At 32.2% G+C, this 20,702-nt stretch overlaps 1 protein-coding gene across 2 annotated transcripts in view; it reads right to left on the minus strand.

Moving 5' to 3' along the window:
• The window catches only part of CSMD3 (CUB and Sushi multiple domains 3), a 1,211,679-nt gene that overhangs the window by 110,316 nt on the left and 1,080,661 nt on the right, over positions 1–20,702 (minus strand). For both annotated transcript variants that reach the window (XM_079134049.1, XM_079134050.1), the window contains 2 exons: positions 18,265–18,361; positions 15,960–16,064 (listed from right to left, as the gene is read on the minus strand). In XM_079134049.1, the coding sequence (XP_078990175.1) occupies positions 15,960–16,064; positions 18,265–18,361 (202 nt within the window). The remainder of the gene's footprint in view (positions 1–15,959; positions 16,065–18,264; positions 18,362–20,702) is intronic.

The following is a 20,702-nucleotide window of genomic DNA, read 5'->3' on the forward strand; positions in this document are numbered from 1 at the left end:
TCTTTAATACATAGATGTAGAAAGACTGGGAGGGGAACATAAATTAATTACTTCCAAGATCACCAGTAAGATTGTTTTGTTAAAGAAAAAAAGCATTCATTGTTAGGGCGGTCTGAGGTGGCTGGATGGGGACAGGGCATCAGGCAGCCCAGGCATGCACCGGGAAGAACCAATAGGGAGCTGACAGACAAATCCTAATGGCATCTCGCAACTGCCCATCAATCAGCGGAGTTCCCTGCCAATCCTAGAAGGACACGAGTCCCTGCAGGGTCTCCAGCCAACCCCAGGAGGACATTAAATCCTCAAGCCTTCCCCTGCCTATGCTGGACTACAAAAATGCAGGCCCGCCGGAGCTACAGCAAGACTTCCCCGGCCCTCACCCGGGAAGACCTGTGAACCTCACCCGGGAACCATTCCAATAAAATTCTTTTTTTAATTACATCTGGCCTACCTGTTCTTTTTTTAATTACACCTGGCCTACCTGTTCTTTGGTTACCTCCATCTGATCTTACATTCATTAATTTTACTTGACACACTATGTATACATCTATAAAACATGAAGATAAAACTACTGGTTTTCCATCTATGTGAGAAAGGCAGGAGAAGCAAAACATGAGTCTTTTCACAGGACAGTGTTTTAGTGGCATTTAAAAGAAACTATTCTAAATATATTTCAGGTATCCAATTTTAAACTTTTTTCTAAGTAATGAATATTTTGAAAAACATTTCTTTCATCTTTATGTTGCTTTTGAGGGATTTTTAAATATACCCTGGAATTATAATGTTTGCAACTAATGTAGACATTCATGATAATCAAAGGTTGAATTCAATATAATTGGACTACAGGTATGAAGATTTACATAAAATAGCATTATTAACTGCAGATTTTATTCTGGCATAATGTGCCTCAGAATTAATTAATCTACTAAACAAATATTCATCAAATACAAATATTATTTCTCATATAACCTGTAATACGATGAACATTTGTGGGTAAGTTTCTTTTGGAAGGAACAATTCTGACCTTTACTAGTCACTGATGGGCAGCAGTGGTTTGGGAACATGTTGTGGACAGGCTCTGCTTGGACTTACCTTAATCCTTAATGATTTCTTATTTACTCATGTTTACTTTAACTAATGTTTATGAAATTACTCAGAATAATTGTGTATTCAGTAATAGATACTGTTTATCAAATTTTACCATATACTGCCCAGCATGGTGGCACACACTTGTAATGCCTATGACTTTTCTCCAGTACAAAAAAAAAAAAAAAAAAAAAGAAAGAAAGAAAAAGAAAAAGAAACAAATTCTAATTTATAAAATAATACTATGTTAAAGGAAAATGTTAATATACTCATGACCTATAGACACAATTCATTTATTCATTAAACAAGTAACTAGCACCTATTGTGTACTCTGCCTCAGGTGACTTGCTGGAAATGAAACTACCTGCAAAAGCAGTCATATGCTAAAGAAACTCTTGATGGACCAGGAGAGAGGATTGGTTTAACAAATGGTTAGAATGTAATGGAACAAATGAAGATTAGCCTTTGTTCAAATAATTGTTTCATAAGGAGTAACCCATATTGAGTACTGAAAAAATGTTTTTTTATTAATTCATTATACCAAGGGTGAAGGTGTGTGTGATGTTCAGGCAGAGATGTAGTGTGTTAAATGAATGGAACTGTAAGAGGCTTTTTATCTTTTCCTTGTTTGGAAAATAGAGGAAATGATTTCCCCACAAACACATTGTAATGTTATAGGGGAGGTAATAAGAAATGCAGCTGGAAAAGGAAGAAGAAAATAGATTGTAAATAGTCTTACAATCTTAACTAAAGCACAGAGTTGTACATTCCTTCTGAGTCTAACTGAAGCAGGTATTCAGAGTTAAGTCTAACCTCTTATATACATCTTGGCTCTACTGATTGCATGTATGGGGTTTTATGTCTGTTTGTTTGCAATTTCTAACATATTTTTGATGCTTAAGTTCCTTTATAAACTGGGATGAGAAAATACAGACTTCACTGTCATACTGTGATACCTAAGCAATATATGCACAATACTTAAAATTGTCCCAGGGATATGAGAAAAACTCAATAAATGTTAACTAATATTATTATTAACTAATATTATTATTAATTAATATTATTATTAAAGACATGAAAGTAAGGTTTTAAGTTTGAATTCTAGATACATAACTGTTTAAGAATATTTTCTTACTATCATGAAGGGAATATTTCTGTTTAATATCAAGAAGTTTCACACAAATACTCTAGGAATATTCAGATACAGAAAATACAGGATGATTTACATAAAGTGCCAACAATTTAAGTACCTTTGATCTTTGACTGACTCAAAATGAGAAGTTTATTTCTACATGCAGCTAAAATGTTATTGACTTTGCTACAACAAAATCAAGGGGACCTGAAGCAGTGTTATTATCTCAAGATAGATCTAGGAAAGTGTATGAAGACAAAAGCATAATGCTTACAGAAAATAAATTTATATAGTCTAAAATTATCTTGTGTCATCAACAAAAAGAGGTGCATAGACAATGAGAAGATCAGGAAATTAATCAAAAGAAAAGAGAAAATAAATTGGATCATCTGCAGGGACTTTTTAGGGTTAAGGAGTTCTATATGTTTAGAGAGATTAATTGGACTTGTATGCAATATATTATGAATTAATAGCAATTGGAATTAGAATTGACAAACACTAATAATTTAATTTGGGCAGGAGGTATTCTACATTTAATATTTTGTGAGATGTTGATGTGCATAATCTAGTTAAAACAATTAGTGTAAGGAAAAAATATAATTAATCTTAAAATCCCTAATTTTCCTCAAATAATCAATGATGTCATTAGCCCATGGGAGGAGACCATTTTTAGCAATTATAAAAGCAACCTCGTTAAAACCTAATTCGTTATCTCTTAAGCATATTGCTTGAGGATGGAAAACAGTAAAAAAATGGTTCTCCTGAATCAAATATTTAACTATAAGAGAGTCAAATAGATAAATTTCTGGACTTTTATTATTTTGTGACCATTTTGATGGTTTTATATAAGTAGCCTGGTTAACATTGTGTGGGATGGAAAGATGCCTTCATACCACCCGAGTTTTTCCAAAATGTAAACAAAAATTACTTGTGGCAAACATCATTAGTATATTCAGATGTGTAGGGGAGAGAAAAATCTGTCTATTATGTAACATATATGTTTATCTTCCTCAGAGACTTATGTCCTGAGATCACTAAGGACCTCTAAAGTTTCTCAAAGGGCCTTGCAAATTCGTGTTATTACCACATATAGTTTCCCCCTTCAAAATAAATACATTTTACGAGTTCACAATAGAACTCTGTTCATTGATTTATAGATGCTGCAAATCCCTCTGGGTTTACATTAGTTTTATTTAAGTATATGTCTCAATAAATTTAAAGGAACAATATTACTATGACATATGCATGTTACAATCATCCAAAAGTCCAGTCTCAGACTATTGAAGCTGAGGCTTTACCAAATCTGAGTGTGGAAGCGTCTTAACAATTGATATATTTAATGGCAACCCATGAACTAAGAATATTGTTCTTTGAAATAAATTATGATTATTTAAGATATAACATTACAACCAGAAGCACATTTGATAAAAGAAAAAAAGAAGTAACAAAAACAGAAAACACAGATTGTCATTCCAACAATTGATTTCCATCTGCCAGTGTTATTGTGGATCAGGAAACAGAAAAATTCAATACTTTACACAAGATAAATCTTGGATAAATTTATTAACTCTGTCCAGCTACATCTGTTCATAGGAATGAATAACCATCACACATTTCCAGTACAAAAAAAAAAAAAAAATGTAGCTTTATGTCAACTCAGGATAACCAATGTCAGGAAAAAAAAAAAAACAAATACTAATCAAGCCCTCCTAACATTTCGGCTTATCTCTGTTGAACAGAGAGAAATGTATCCCCAAACTCTGGTTTATGTGCTTCAGTTTTCCTTATTTCTCCCAAGGTTATCAGGCCAGTAGGATTTCACATCCTACACGCCTTCTTTCTCTTCAATATCCCCTTTGTTGCTTACAAAAAGCGAAACTGGCTCTTCTTAATCTTTCCACTAATATTATCTATCTGTTTGTTAATTACCTGAATTTGTAGAATAAAATCTGCAAAAAAATCAAGGTTTCAGAAGATAGTAATTGGAATAAAGTTACAGATTGAGAAATGTATGTCTACGGCTCGTTTTAGAATCTGTAAGGTAGAAATATTTTCTGATTCAGTTTATTTGTGGAAGAGGTATAAGCTCTAAAAGAACATAATTTAAACAGACTGACTATAAATGATAAAAAATACACATGTACATAATATGTTACTTGCCATTTATTTTCACTTTGCAGTTAGCACCATATTCACCTTCCACACACATATCCATCTTTATAGACTACATCTACACCAGTATTAACATTAGTTAAATTAAGAAATGGTTTTACTTCCTAGATTCCACTACAAGGTGTGAGATTCAATTATTACAATTAAATAATTAAGTACTTATGTTGGTCTTGATTTATTTAAATCAATACTTAAGAATTAAAAAATGACATCATGTCAGTAGCTTGAAATGGGCCATGATGGGAGTATTTGCACCATGGAAATAGGCAAATGCTGCAAATTAGGCCCGCTCTGCACCCCCATCCCAGAGTTGGTTATATATTTGCCACCTGTGTATAGGACAGGTGATAGACGACCTTGGGGTGTTGCTAATAACTTCAGGATGTTCTTTGTATATCCCACAACAAAGACCATAAACATCTGTGCAAAGCAAGTCTCAGGAACTACTGAGACGAAATGCATATACTAGGCCCTAGGGGCCTTGCCAAGTCTGGGTCTTTCTCCCATTCATCTTTTTTTTCTCCCAAAATGGTCAGTACTCAATAAATGTCAACTGAAGAAATGCAAAAAAAAAAAAAAAAAAGAATTAAAAAATGTATTCTCCCCTTTACAAAATAAAAGAGCCTTTTAAAAATTCAAAACTTATGTTGGTCTCCACACCAAAACCCTTCAGTGGGTCTATTCTTTCTAGAAGAGGAAATAATTTTCCATCACTTAAAATATATTGGACTAGTACAGCTATATAGGTTCTTCTAAGCAAAAAGGGTCATTTATTGAGGGTTTACTACACACCTGACTGCAATAAACACTTACATGGGTAATCTCATTTAATTCTAAAATAATCTTTCACATTAGAATGCCATTAAATGATGTGGGCAGTAAGATTTTAGGAAACCTCTGGAATTTTTGACTGTCACGTGGCAGTGGCAAGACAAAAACCTGAATCTGATTCCAGAATAAATGCTCCTATATCAATTTCTTATTTACATTCCAGGAGGTCCATTCAAATGAAAAGCTCTATCCATTTGTATCATTTAATTCTCATCTGCCAGAAAGATGTTATCAGTCATTCAGTGAAGTCTTCCCTAACTTCAGCACCAGGAATCCCTACAGATATGATAGCCATCTTCTTGTGCATCACCTAAATTATACAGGATATCCTTATAATTTCATAACTGGGAAAGTAACTTTAAAAGCTTGGTGAAAATGCAAGTACTTGATCGAATCCCAGAAAACTGACTTCATATTCTGGTATGAGATCTTATTATCTGTAGTTGCTCTAAGATTTTAAAATGATTACAATATACAACTATCTAGGAAAAGTCAACTTGCACGAACATATTAACAATACTTACACCATTCTGCAACTATGGACCTTGTATTAAGTACGTGCTCAACAGATATTTTATGAGTAAACAAATGGGTTGTTCTTATATTTGGGAAGCAACATGGATCTTATGGTTTGGATATGAGGCTTCCTCCCAAAGCTCTTGTTAATGCAAAAATATTCAGAGGTGAAATGATTTGATTATGAGGGTTGTAATATAGTCAGTCCATCCTAGTTTGAACTCTAGGTGGGCTGGGTCCAGTAAGAGGAGGTGGGTCACCAGAGACATGACCCTGGAAGGATTCATTTTCCCTGTGAATCCTTTCACTCTCTTTCTCTCTCTGCTTCCTGGTTGCCATGAACAGAGAAGCACTCCTCTACTACACTGTTCTGCCTCACTTTGGGCCCAGATTAGTAGAGTCAGTCAAGCATAGACTGAATCTCTGAAATTATTAGCCCCGAATAAATTTTCCTTCTCTAATTTCTTTTTGTCAGGTATTTTGGTCACAGCAATGAAAAATTAACACAATGAAGATAGAAAATTATGGAAGAAAGCTGAAAGGAGAGCTACAATATGCTGATTTGAACCACTTGCTCTGGAATAAAATAATCTGAAATACACTTTTACACTTGCTAACTTTGAAAATGTCTGTTTCTGTGTCTAAATTTAAGTTTTACTATCTGGAAAAGAGTGTTAAAAATAATATTTGACTCATCATTACAGGGAAAAATGAAATAAAATATGTCTAAGATTGCATTTGACACTGCTTGACACATACAGAGTACTTAAAAATTTTAATTTTTTGATAAGAAAATGGTGATGGTATGATGGTGATGTAATCCTCATATTTATGATTATAATAATGATGATGGAGGTACTTTTTGCCAGTATTGAGGAACCTAAGCAGTGATTCAAATACATTTGATAATGTTCTGATACAAATAACTGCTTGAAATGTGGAAGCATCACATGTTAAAAGACATCATAAACAGGCAAGCCAACATGAGCCCCTGAAATTTATACTTATCATATTAGTAAAATAGTTATCCTTGTTTCAATTATTTTAAAGAAAAATAAATATGAAAGCATTTGATTCAGTTGTACATAAATCTTTCTTTAAAAGTGCAAGCATTTAGATAGATTTACTTGAGTGCTTGAAAAAAAAAAAGTTTTACAAAAACTTCCTTCATATGAAAAAAAATTAAATTTCCTAAGTTCAATGTTTCATCCTCAAAAGACAATTAACAGAAGATTCTACTAGAATTCTCTCTAGTAGACATGCTCTACTCCCTTCTTCCTTTTTCTAGCTATGTTTTTCTCTATTTTGTTAATGACATACCACCAGTGGTACAACTAGATTTCTGACAGTCAGATGTTTTGGTACTGGGTGTTAAGAACCAAGACACAGTCCACAACTATGCAAAGTGATAAACTCCTTTAGAAGAACATTGCCTTTTTTTTTTTTTTTTTTTTTTTTAGTTTTTCAATTTTCAACAAATATTCTTTGAGGATGTATGTAGAAATAGTAACACATTGTATTGTGCCCCTATTGGAAATAAATGATGTTCAAAACACAGCCTGAAAGTAGATTAATATTCATTAAGAGAGATAATTTAAGGGTGCTAATTAAAATCATTACCTAAGCATTCATAATTGGAAAACATGACAGTACCTTGTAAATCAGATCATGTCATCACTTGGCTGAACTCTTCCTAATTGATTCCCTATTTCAATTGGAGCAAAATCAAAATTCTTAATGATGGTCCACAAGACCCCCACTTATCCTTCCATCTCTTACCTCACTGGCTACTACCTTTGCATCCTTGTGCTTCATGTGTCCGTTTTACAGTATTTGCTCTGACTTCCCTTACACATTCTCTTTACTTATTAGCAAGTCTTATTCCTGCATCAACTTCCATTTTTTGCTCAAATATCACTTTCTCTATAGTTTCTACTCTGAGCAAAACAGATCTTTTTTTAGTTGTAGCATTCCTGATCCTTTGACTGTCCATCTATGCTCTTTCTATGACACAGTACTTTTTGAAATATTACGCAGATTGTTTTATTATATAAATATTACAAAGTACATTCTATAAAAATTTATATTTACACATGTTCATCTGATAGACTCTAAGATCCATAGGGACAAGAGTACTTTGTCTCTTCTGTTTGCTAATGTAAACAATGAATGACTAATCCACAAGTGTTCATAGTTTGTTGAATGAACAAGTATACAGGCACTGAAAAGGTGAATTCAGAATTCATAAAAAGAAGAAAAAATTTCTGGGCTGGGCTGACTGGCTCAGTCAGGTTGAGATTCAGGGGTAGGATATAAGATTTAAGAGTCTTGCAGCTAGCAAAAGGAAGAATAAGAATGATGAGGCAAAAAGAAGGCCAGCTCTAAAAAACAAGTAACTGCTTCATTTAAATGAAAGGATATTATAAAACACTTGTGAGAAAATTGCATAGGAATTTTTTGTTGGTATAGTAAGCTAAAGAACACTGCTTTTATTTAGCAGACAATAGGAAGAAAATGATATGAAATAATCACATATCAAGAAATATTAACAAGATCTTCAAGGCATGGAGAACATATGTTGAGCAAAGGGAACATGAAGTTTTGCTGACATAAATGATAATAAGGGAGAAACACTTCAAAGTTAAATATTCCATTGTGTATATTGTATTACAAGGAGAATGGAGAAACTTTAGATTACATAGAGGGAAGTGAAAGGAAGGAAGGGGCAGGGATATGAAACATGATGGAATGTAACAGACATCATTACCCTACGTACATGTATGATTACACAAATGGTATGAATCTACATCGTACACAACCACAGAAACAAAAAGTTGTACCCTGTTTGTGTAATGAATCAAAATGCAGTCTATAAAAATTAAAAGATAAATAAATAATTAAATAAAAATAAATATCATAATAGAATCTAAAAAAAGATTTTAAAGTTAAAATATCATTTCAAGAGGAAAATACCACTTCAAAGATAAAAGCTGGCTTATTTGCCAACATTTGCCTTGTAAGTAAATAAAACAACAGGGTTTGTCTGCCTAGCAACTGTGCCATCATACAATCTAGTTTTTTTTTTTTTTTTCCTTAAAACTTTACCAGTAAGTAGGAAAATCAGATAAATAAAATACTTGCTGGGAAGAATCTCAGCCAACATTCTATTTCCCAAGATGGAAAAACACCTGCCATGTTTCCTGAAACCTTTACTATTTAAAATACTCCTTTAGGAATAGAGTAAGTCTATTCTTTTTTATAGGAAACACTGAAGTCTTCGGCATCTGTTGCTGGTATTCATAGTGTGATTATGAGAGTCTTATTTCCCTATTATGATTCCTCCCTTATGTTACCCTGTGGGCAGAACTTTCATCTAAGAGACTGTCACAAATGAAATACCAAAGTTGTGCAATGAAATATGTATCTCTTCCATAGAAAGAAGTTAGTAGAGCTAAAACACACACCACTCACACACATTATTTTTCCCAGTATCCAATTGTTCAAGCATTTTGCTTTATATAAGTATCCAAAATTAGTTATTTGTTAAAAATTCTTACAGTCCTTGAGTACAAATGTAAATTAGCACAGCCATTATGAAAAATTATATAGACATTCCTTAGAAAACTAGAAATAGAACTACCATATGATCCAGCCATTCTTCTTCTGGGTATATACCCAAAGGAAATGTGTTTTAGTCATATATTTCACTGCTGTGACTAGAAAACCTGACAAGAACAATTTGAGAGGAGAAAAAGTTCATTTGAGGGCCCACAGTTGCAGAGCACTCAGTCCATAAACACCTGGCTCCATTTCTCAGGGCTTGAGGTGAGAATGAACACCATGGTAGAAGAGTATGGCAGAGGTAAGCCTCTCATATGATGATCAGGAAGCAGAGAGAGAGAAATTCCACTCATCAGATACAAACTACAAACCCCAAAGGAATTTCCCCAGTGACCCAACGCCCTAGCCATAACCTACTGGCCGTCAGTTACCACTGACTGGATTAATGCTCTCATAACCCAATCATTTCTTCTTTAAACCTTCTCGCATTGTCTCACACATGAGTTTTTGGGTGACACCTCACATTCAAAACAGAACAAAAGAAAATCAGTGTACAACACTATTCACAGTAGCCAAGAAATACAGTCAACCTAGATGTCAGATTAAAGTGTGGCATATATACACAATGGAACAAAAATTCAAATGTTGTCATTTTGGCAACATATGGAAGCTAAAAATAATTGATCATGCAGAAGTACTGAGTAAAATAGTGATCAACAGAGTGTGGGAAGAGTTGGGGGTGGGTAGAGAAAGGATGGTCAATGGCTTCCAAGGTGCAGCTGAGTAGGATAAATAACTTCTAACATCCTCTAGTTGGGGAACTATGACAGACAACATTTAATTGTATATTTCAAAATAGTTAGTAGAGAGACTTGAATGTTTCTAGCAAAAATAAATGATAAATGTTTGAGGTGATGGATATACCAGTTACCTTTGACCTGATGATTAGTTTGTACACACATGTTGAAATACCACACTGTACCACATAAATATGTACAATTATTATGTGTCAATTATGTATGTTTAAAAAAGTGTTTTCTTTTACAGACTTGCATCTCAAGCAAGATTCCTTAATACATAACTTAGTTCTTTAAAATTCCTTCATCCAGAAAACATAACATACTTCAACAAATCTGTGGATTCATGAATTAACACAAAATTGATGCATTGCCATGAAGGGAAGTTGACATTTTTAAAACTTCAAATGAATTATTTGCCAAAAAAAAAAAAAAAAAATCCACTGTGCTTTGGTAGAGGGCACTGAATTTTCCGGAATTTCTGGAGTATGCACTGAGTGAGCAGTCAGCTTTTCTGATTGCCCTGCTGGATACTGCTCGAAACCACAGCTGCTCCATGCAGCACTTGATCCACCAAACACATTTTAACTGCTAGTCAATCTGTTATTAATAAAGCAGCCAAAAATGCTGTCATGGCTTCTTTTATAAGTTTGTCCTTAAGAACCAGAGCAGAATTTATCAGTCATTGTAATTCTATAAAGCCATGTTTAGTCCTCAAATCTTCTTATTCAGTCTCCCACCTTTCTTTTGCATTTGAATTCAATATTTTGAAAATGTTGTTAATGAATTTTTTAATTATAAAATAGATTTGAGAACATGAAAACTATTCCCAAGTCTTTTAAATAATTTAAAATAATATAGATATCTTCTGACACTGATTTCACTACTGTCAAGTAATTGTACCATTTTCTCTTCTGTTTTCTCTTTTTATTAACCCTCTATTCTATTTGACTCCTTTTTTTCCCATGACCTACAACTTTCTTTTTCTCATCTATTTCTCTACGTCCTTTCATTTTTGTATTTATAATTTTGATTGTAGAGTCATTTACTTTGATAAAAAAACACATGCAGCTGAAATATTTTAATTTGACAATGTTCCAAATATACCATTTATTGAATCATTTATTTAATGTGTCCATAAAGAAAGGTCATGGCCTACAGGACAATATTTTAATTTGTTAAGTTATGACTTGTTAAAATTATCTTTATTTTTATCTTTACAGGCTTTTTGTAACACTGTCATTTTACTTATATTTACTTTAATACAAAAAAAATTTTTTAAATAATTTGCTCCAATTAAAAGGGAACATTCAGCAAATGTTTTTATGTCATAGGTAAAGCCCATCAACACAATGCTTAAAATATTTGCCCATCATCTTCATCTTACATGTGAAAATTTTAATTAACTCTGTACTTCATTATGATGCCTAGTTTTTGTTTCCTTTTGGTCTCTTGTGTAAAAACAAACATCTATTGATTCTTAAATATCAAGGGATCAGTTGAACCCAAGCATCTCTTTGAGATCACTTATATTAGCAAATGTGAATTCAAAACTAACATAGTCATTCCCTTTGAATAACCTCTAGACAACTAGAAGAACTGGCAATCTTATTTACAGCAACTACACAAAATATCTGGATGCATAATTTGTTTTCATGCTCACTTATTACCAATGATAAGTTTTTTCTTACATTTTTTTAGTTTGATTCAGAAAAGTAATTTAGACATATTGGGATTCCTTGATTACTCATTGTTTAATCACAACTAGTTGTATCATAATTGGATAAACAATCACAGGTAAAGGGAAAAATATTTCAGGTGATAAATTTTCATTCAACTAGGAAAGAGATTTCTCTCTTTCATCTTCCAATTCCTCTATACTTTTAATCAGTGTCAATCACATAGTCATTAAACATTACTTCCTAAATTACTGATCATGATTAAAAATGCTTAAGTTATATCTAATGTGCCTTTTAGGTCAAAGATGTTGGTTCCCAAGATCTAAAGTGATGACAGTTAAAGTCCCTAGTCATTGTTTTTCCTTAAGAATGGTCAAACTCACAATTTTCTGTTCTGAAGCAAGTGATTCTCTTTTATCAACACCTATCATTTATTGATTAGTATGAGTTCAAATTTCTTTTTTTATGAAAAATTATTAAGAATCAAATTCCTGATATGTCACTCTATAGGTTTCAGGAGTCGTTATGCCTTCATAAGTTGAGTTAATTCCTGCTGCCCCTTCGAGTCTTATGTGCCAGTCCTACTGAAGTAGTTGCAGGTCTCCTAACGTGGCATACTTCATACCTTGGTCTGAACATGAAATTTCCTCTACTGAAAATGCCCACCTCTTGGTCTAACAGTAAACCTTCTGCTTGTTTTTTTTTTTTTTTTTTTTTTTAAGACTTGGCACAAGAGTTACCTCTTGTTTGAATTATTCCCTGAACTTCCTAAATGGAACTAATTATTTATTGTGAACTCTACCACAAATATCTCTATTACTACATGAATAGCACTATGTTTTCTTTGTTTTATTAGTCAGTTATTTCTTCAAATAAATAAATCCTAATAAGATACTGTGACATATTTATCTTCACATGTCCTGTGTTGAGAATATTGCCTAACATACAGAGATGTTCAAAATATTCATTGGTTGAATGAATGAATCTTCTTTTACAGATTTGTTATGTATTGACATTATATTAATTCATTTATTTTATCTGAGGTTAGCAATAGCTGAATGATAAACTATATTATGGAACAAAAACACACACACAAATCAGTTAACCTGTGCTACAGTTTGGGTCTTTGGTGTTCCCCAGTGATCCATGCTGTAAGTGCTTGGTCCTTAGCATTGAGTGCTTATTGGAAAATGGTGAAATCTTGAAGAAGTACAACTAGAACAGTGGAAAGTCATTAGATTATGACCTCGAAAGAGATAATAAGGTCCAGACCCTTCCTTTTCCTTTCTTTGCTCCCTGGCCATGAAGTAAACAGTTTTGTTTCACCACACATTCCCTATCAACCCTATCTGACACCTCATCAGAACTTAAATATAATGGGTTTACTTTCAAAACTGTGAGCCAATATGAACATTACTGTTTATAAGCAGATTATCTCAGGTATTTATTATAATAACAGAAACTTGGCTATTGGCAGTTTTTTATTTAGTTCATGTCTGTTCTAGGGAGAGAGCAAGTAAACACATTACCCAAATAATCACCTACTTATACTTGGGACAAACGTACATAGGAAGCAACATGTCTCATAAAATGAATTTAATTACAGAAACTAAGCCATTTTGTGTCTAAACTCTTTTCAGGAAGTTGAACTATCAATATATATTTCTATGCCAAAAAGAAAAGACAATTTAATTCCAATTTCAAATTTCTACAAAATCTTGTTACTTTTTTCATAATTTGAAAATGAAAAGGGAAACATCACAATTGATACCACAGGGAAAAATGAAGAAGAGCCATAGGAGGCTACTGTAAAAAATTATGTACCAAAAAATTGGATTACTGAGTAAAATGGACAAGTTACTAAAATATAAAACTCACCAAGACTGAATTGAAAATAGAAAACCCTAACAGAACAAGAACTGGTAAGGAAATGAAAGCCATAATTGAGTGCCTCCCAACAAAGTCTAGAGCTTCACAGGTGAATTCCATAAAACATCTAAAAGATTTGTGCCAATGTTCAAACTCTTCCAAAAAATTACAGAGGAGGAAGCACTTCCAAATTCATTTATTGAAGTCAGTCTTAGCCTAATGTCAAACTAGAAAAGCACAAAACAAGAAAACTATAGGCAAATACCCCTGCTGAACACGAATGCAAAAAGTTCCCCCAAAATGCTTGCAAACTGAGTCTTACAGCATATTAAAAGCATCACATTCCATGACCAAGTAGATTTATCAGAGGGATTCAATAATGGTTAAAAATACACAAATCAATAAATGTGATACACCAAATTAACAGAGTAAAGAATAAACTGATGCAAATTATAATATTTGATAAATAATATTTGATAAAACTGAATACATTTTCATGATTAAAAATCCAGCAAAGTAGATAAAGGAGAAATTTATCTCAATATAATAAAGGCTATATGTGAAACATCCACAGCTAACATCATACTCAATGGTGAAAAACTGAAAACTTTTTCTATAATCAGGAAGATGACAAGGATATCTACTCCTGTCACTTCTACTAAACATTGTTCTGAGACCTGACCAGAGTAATTAGGCCAGAGAAAGAAGTAAAAGACATTCAAATTGTACAGCAAGAAGTAAAATTATCCCTTTTTTCAGATTATATGATACTATATAGAGAAAACCATAAAGACTCCACAGAAATCTGTTAAAACTAAAAAATAAATCACTGAAGTTGCAAGACATGAAATTAGCATACCAAAATCAAATGTATTTTACAGATTAAAAATGAATAATCCAAAATGGAAGTTAAGGAAATAATCCCATTTACAGTAGCATAAAATAGAATTACTTCAAAACAAATATCACCAAGGAGTTGAAAGACTAATATGCTAAAGCATCAAAAAGCTGACAAAAGAAATTAAACAAGACACAAAAAAAGGAGATTTAAGGGAGATTCATGTTCATGAACTGGAAGACAGTATTGTTGAAATGTCCATACTATATGATGTAATCTTCAGGTTCAGCACAATCAATCTGTATCAAAATGCCACTGACAATTTTATGCAAATTTTTAAAAACACACACAGACCAAGGGAACAGAATAAAAAAGCCCAGAAATAAATCCACACATGTATAATCAACTCATTTTTGACAAGGGTCCCAAGAAAACACACTAGGGAAATAATATTGTCTTTAATTATATTGTTGAAAAACTGTAAATCCACATTTGAAAGAATAAAATTGGACTCTAGATATAATATACTTAAAAATCAACTCAAAATAGATTAATGGCTTAAATATAACACCTTGAACTGTAAAACCCCTAGAAGACACAGGAGAAAAGATTAATGAAGCTCATCTTGGCAATGATTTCTTGGATATCACCAACAGCACAGTCAACAAAAACAAAAATACACAAGTGGAACTACATGAAACAAAAAAAAAATTTTTAAATCTTTACATATAATAAAATAATCAAGAATGAAAAGACAGCCTGTAAAATTAGAGAAAATATAACCAATATCTATCTGAAAAGGTTCAGTAAACAAGTTAAATAAGGAACATAAACAACTCAGCAAGAAAACAAATCATCTGATGGAAAATAGAAAAAGGACTCAAATACATATATTTCTCCAAAGAAAACCGACAAATTGCTGATGAATATATGAAAAATACCAATATCACCAATCATCATAGAAATGTAAATCAAAACCATGAAATTGGTGGGATTTGGTGAAACTACATAATCTTCGTATACTGATAGTGAGAATCTAACACCGTACTTCATGATTCCACTTATGTGACATATCAAAACCATCAACTCCATAGAAACAGAGATTTGTTGTTGTGAGGAGATGGGAAGTGGGGGAGAGGTGGAAATGGGAGTCACTGTTCAACAAGGTTTCAGTTATGCCAGATAAGTTTTAGAGAGGTCTGCTGTCTATCTGTGGTATTATAGTTAATATTCATGACACATTTAAAATTTTGTTAAGTGGGTAAATACCATATTAATTGTTCTTACCACAATTAAAAAACACTTGTGAAGTGTATCCATATAATTTTACAATCTAACTAAAGGTACACTTCAAAAATAGTTGTAAGAGTGAATATTTCCTTTTGACAATGCTGCTGAAGTTTCCATATTCTCAAAGTTATTTTTAATTAATACAAACATGACCTTAACTTTCCTGAATTGCACAATTTCATTTTTACCTGTGTATTCAAGATGAAATCCTGCAGCAGACACACTGATGTCTGATTGAAAATTTAGATATAAATTATTAGATGTACTATTCAAAAGATGGGGTATTGTTGTTCCTGAAATGATAATTGCAAAAGCATATCAATGGTCACATAAGAAATGCTAGAGTAAAACTCAGTCAACTATTAATTAGCCAATATATTACCACTAAAATTATGTATTAGTTGAAATGTTTTCTGAGAATATTGTAACAAAAGTATTTCACCCATAATCTTCTTACATTTTACTGGTGCCTTTGATAAAACTTTAGATAGTTTACCACAAATAGATAAAAGTAAATGATCTGGTGAAAATCAAAGCAGTAAATTTTATAGGTCACCTAAAAGTAATGTTTTAAATTTCATTTAGATTTTAGCATTCCATGCATGAGTAATAATAAACTTTATTTTATAATTTGCATGTGATTTTTAAGGCAAAACTAAGAACTTTGTATGACTTCAGAGCATATAGTAATTTATTTCCCTTTATTAATGAAATATATATAATTCTTCATAATGTCAAGTACCTTGGTGTTTCTTATATCCTAATAACAAAGCTGGCAATTAGTTTTCAAAAAAACAATACCAATTTTGAACTGTTAAACTTGTCTCTCAAGCAATGCATTATAAAGGGGTTCTTGTGAACTTCTGAAAAAAATCAACTTCATTTCATCCAATTATTAAGTTTGAAAATATAAAATATGTACCCAAATGAGTTATTTCTTTACCATTTGATAAAAGACTTAAAGACTACAACAGTCACAGTTTCTAATGACAAGCAATTTCAAATGAAAATAATTATCAATTCTGATTCTGTTTCAAGATAAATTGCAACAAACATATGAATTAATATTGTCATGAACATTTCCTTAAAAGTATACTCCCTTTGTTTATACTCCCTTTGTTCAGCTTCGTGGTCCTCAACTCCAATAACTTTTAGGAGAGAACAGGAAGAATTCTTTATACCACACAGAACTGTTTTTGTTTTTGTTTTTTCTGACCTTCTTTCATGTTCCTTAGTGTCCTGAGTAAATCACTGAAGACCAGGGTAAATACTCAAAAGGTCGCTGGACCTACCTTAAGTCTCTTTATAGAGGATCTCAGTGATTAAAGCTTTGACTCTGGAGTCACAGCATCTGGGTCCAAATCTCATTCTAACATTGACTGTGTAACCTGAGGCAACATAATCTAGTTGACTTCAATCACTACCAGGACTGTTAGAAAGATTCAGTGAGGAAATGTGTGACAAGCCTCACACAGAACTAAAATTTGGTAATCAACAGTTCTTTCTTTATCACTTTTTTCACCCTTATATTTATTATTAAGGAAGTATTGCACTTAACCTATTATGATAAAAGTACACTGCAATATTGATGAGATATTTTTCTATCTGGATCTATATCTAAAATACCGTTTATGACTATGCCAAACAACGCTTGCTCTAGATATTTGTTTTTCCCTTTACTTATTGGTGATGCTGAATAACTCATTATACTCCTTTTAAAACTCTCTTAAAGCTTGAACTCATTCAAACTTATTTTGGTATACTATCTGAAATATATAACTGAAGTTCGTATTTGTATTGCTAAAGTTTGTATTTGCATTACTAAAGTTTAAAAGTGTAATTGTAAAAATGTAACAAAGTAAAATTAATTTCTGCTTCTATAGGGTGAAATAAACTTTCAAATCATTGCATGAATTTCCTTTAAAACTTTAATGAATCCAAAAGAACATTTAAAAAGTTAGATAACATTGTACACAACAATTTCCTTCTGATGTAGTTACATGAGTAGATAAATTTTACATCATTTTACTCATCGCATACAAATAATTTTGTACTTTATTCTCATGTAGGTAACTTATAGCATTTATCACACTACATTATCTCTAATTATTTTAATGACAGCATAGCATGCTGTTGAGTAAATATAATTATCAAGACAGAATTTTATCTATTATTGCTCATCCTACTTTTTTAAGAAGTTCACTTATACTATTTCCTGAATGTCAACCCAGTGAAATTATTACCATTAGCATAAAAGCATCAATAAAAAATTACACAAACATATATTTTAAGAATACTATAAGGTTTTAAATGGTAATTTTGACACTTTTAAACTTTAAGACTTTGAAATTTCTAAACATAATTTAGTTCACTGTGTATAATTGATAAAAATTAGATTAAAATCAAGACAGAGTTTTAGGGAGATTTTTAAATAAATATTTTAATATTCTCAGTGTTATCTGTATTGTGATTAAGGTCAGATATCATCTTTACCTGAATAACTTCCAAGTCTTGGAGCATTATTGTCTCCACCATCATAGAAGTCCAGAGAATCCCAGTTATGTTCTGTGGCAAAGCTAATAACTTGCACCTGGGAAGTAATAATTACTGATAAGAATATAAATACCTAACCATATATATACACTACAGTCTACCAGTTCTACCTGAAACAGAGATCTCAATTCCTTGGACCACATCACTGTGGCCCCTCATAGAAGGATTTTAACAAAACTGATCTTTTTCATTATGACACTGGCCTACATGAACTGATTTTTATAAGAAAAACCTTATTGAGCACCCAGAAGTGTTTATTATGGGTGTAACACTGAGAATATCCATCACTGTCTCACAGTATTCTCTTTATTAAAAGCTTGGGGTTAATCTAATGACTCAGAATTCCCATGCATGTTCTGAACAATTGATTAACACTTATATCTTGAAGTGTTAGATTCTTGTCCATAATCAAGTTTTCTCATTTATTTAACTATTAGAAAATAACCAGATTTGTGGTCCACAAACACAAAGAACTTTATAACATACTAGGTTCATTCCTGTATTCCTTTCCTTGTGTAAACTTAGTTCACTGTCTCTTCTTCATATCATTTAATTTTTAACATCATCACCCATGCAAATTTTAATAGGTTTCCTTAAGGTTGATCTAAAAAAATACTTGGTAACATATTTAAATGCAATTTTAAATAAGATTTTTTTTTTTTTATGAATGGAGTCATAATAACTAAATCACCATGAAGTTCCCTAAAGTTGAAAAGGAAAATGCTGGAATTTAATTCTCTCATGTCTATTAACTTTTATTTAAAGAAAGAGACATGTGTTACTTTGTTGCACATCACTTGGCCCAGCTTGAACCTTTGCAAGAACCCACAGGACCCTCATAATTGTGGAGACTACTTTGCTCTTTGTTTATTATTTTTGAAGTGTTAAAGGAGGAAAAGGAATAATTTTACTAACATAAATGTATTTGTTTAGCTAAAGACTGTTACAGATTTAGGCAATATCTTGTTCATTAAATTAAATATTTCTTATCTGCAAAACAGTCCATCATCATTCTTCCATTCAAATGAATGGTGTACTTCTTTTCCAGGGGTGAATGCCACATGGCAATAGCTATCTTGCCTGTGTGGTTGGCAACAGACCTAGTGGCAGTGTTCCAGGACAAGAAGACCATGAGAATTCAAGCTATGATTGTTAATATAACCACCACTTCCAGAAGCAATAATCAATTCTCTCTTCATATCTGAATTTTTCTTTTCAAGAAAAGATTGCATTGAGCTAAAAAGATAAAAGTAAAGATTTGTGCAGGAGTTGATAGTTGGACTGAGTTTAAGGTAATAAGAGGTTTTCCACTGAAGGAAATTATTGAGTGTTTAAAAATGTAGATGAGGCAAATCTTGAACTGGATTTAGTGAACCATCAGTAATCCAATTTAGCCACAGTGGAGGCAATTTACATAAGAGAAAATATGCATGAAAAGTTAGAAAAAGCTTAGAAAAATTAGAAAGAATGGAGTTTAGTGATAAATACAAGAGACTTCAGGGTCAATATGTCTGGTTTGCAACTTCCTGCCTTCTTCTATTTACTAGCATATGAAACCCTGGGAAAGCTGCTAATCTCCCTGTGACTCAGATTATTTACATAAATCATTGTAATTTTAATGTATCTAATTAATAGATTCATTGTAAAAATAAATTAGTTAATATGTAAAAAGGGCTTAGAATAATGCATAATGTATATGAGGGATTCAGTGACTCTTAGCTATGAGAGAGACTGAGAGACACTCATTAAAGACTAAATACCAGAAAAATAATTATGCACTTGAAGGTACAATTATACCTTCACTATTCCATGAAAGGTTTTAGAAGTAGGAAGAGAAACATAATCAGACTTATGCTTTAAGTACTGCACTACACAGCACACTGGGTGAAGAAAATAAATGTGGAAAGAAAATTTCAATCTCTATTGCAGTAATACTTCAATGTTTATTGCAGTGGAAAACAAAGAAAGAAACAAACTGGAAGTAGAAGTAGTCAAAAGGAAGACCCAGAAGTCACTTGTGTTGCAGTGGGAATGTTACTGGATTTTGTGTGTTTGACTAGAGAAGTAAATGAGAGGTAATGTGTAATAAAAACTAAATCTTTTCCCCTTGTGTTACTGAGAGCAGAGGGTGGTGTGAACAAAAATATTGACATCTCCAAGAAACACTTTTCCATGAATAGTAGGAAGAATATTTGTTTAGTTCTGTATACATGTGTGTAAAGGTTGAATAATAGCTCTCAAAAAATAAGATCCTAATTCCTAGAGCCTATAAATATTGTCTTATATGGAAAAATGATGTTTCAGATGTGATTAATTTGAAGATATTGAGATAGATGTAGTGGGAAATTCACAAAAGACAGAACAGGAGAATGGAGTGT

Source organism: Sciurus vulgaris, assembly GCF_902686455.1.
Source record: "Sciurus vulgaris genome assembly, chromosome: 1".
NCBI classification, from domain to species: Eukaryota; Metazoa; Chordata; class Mammalia; order Rodentia; family Sciuridae; genus Sciurus; species Sciurus vulgaris.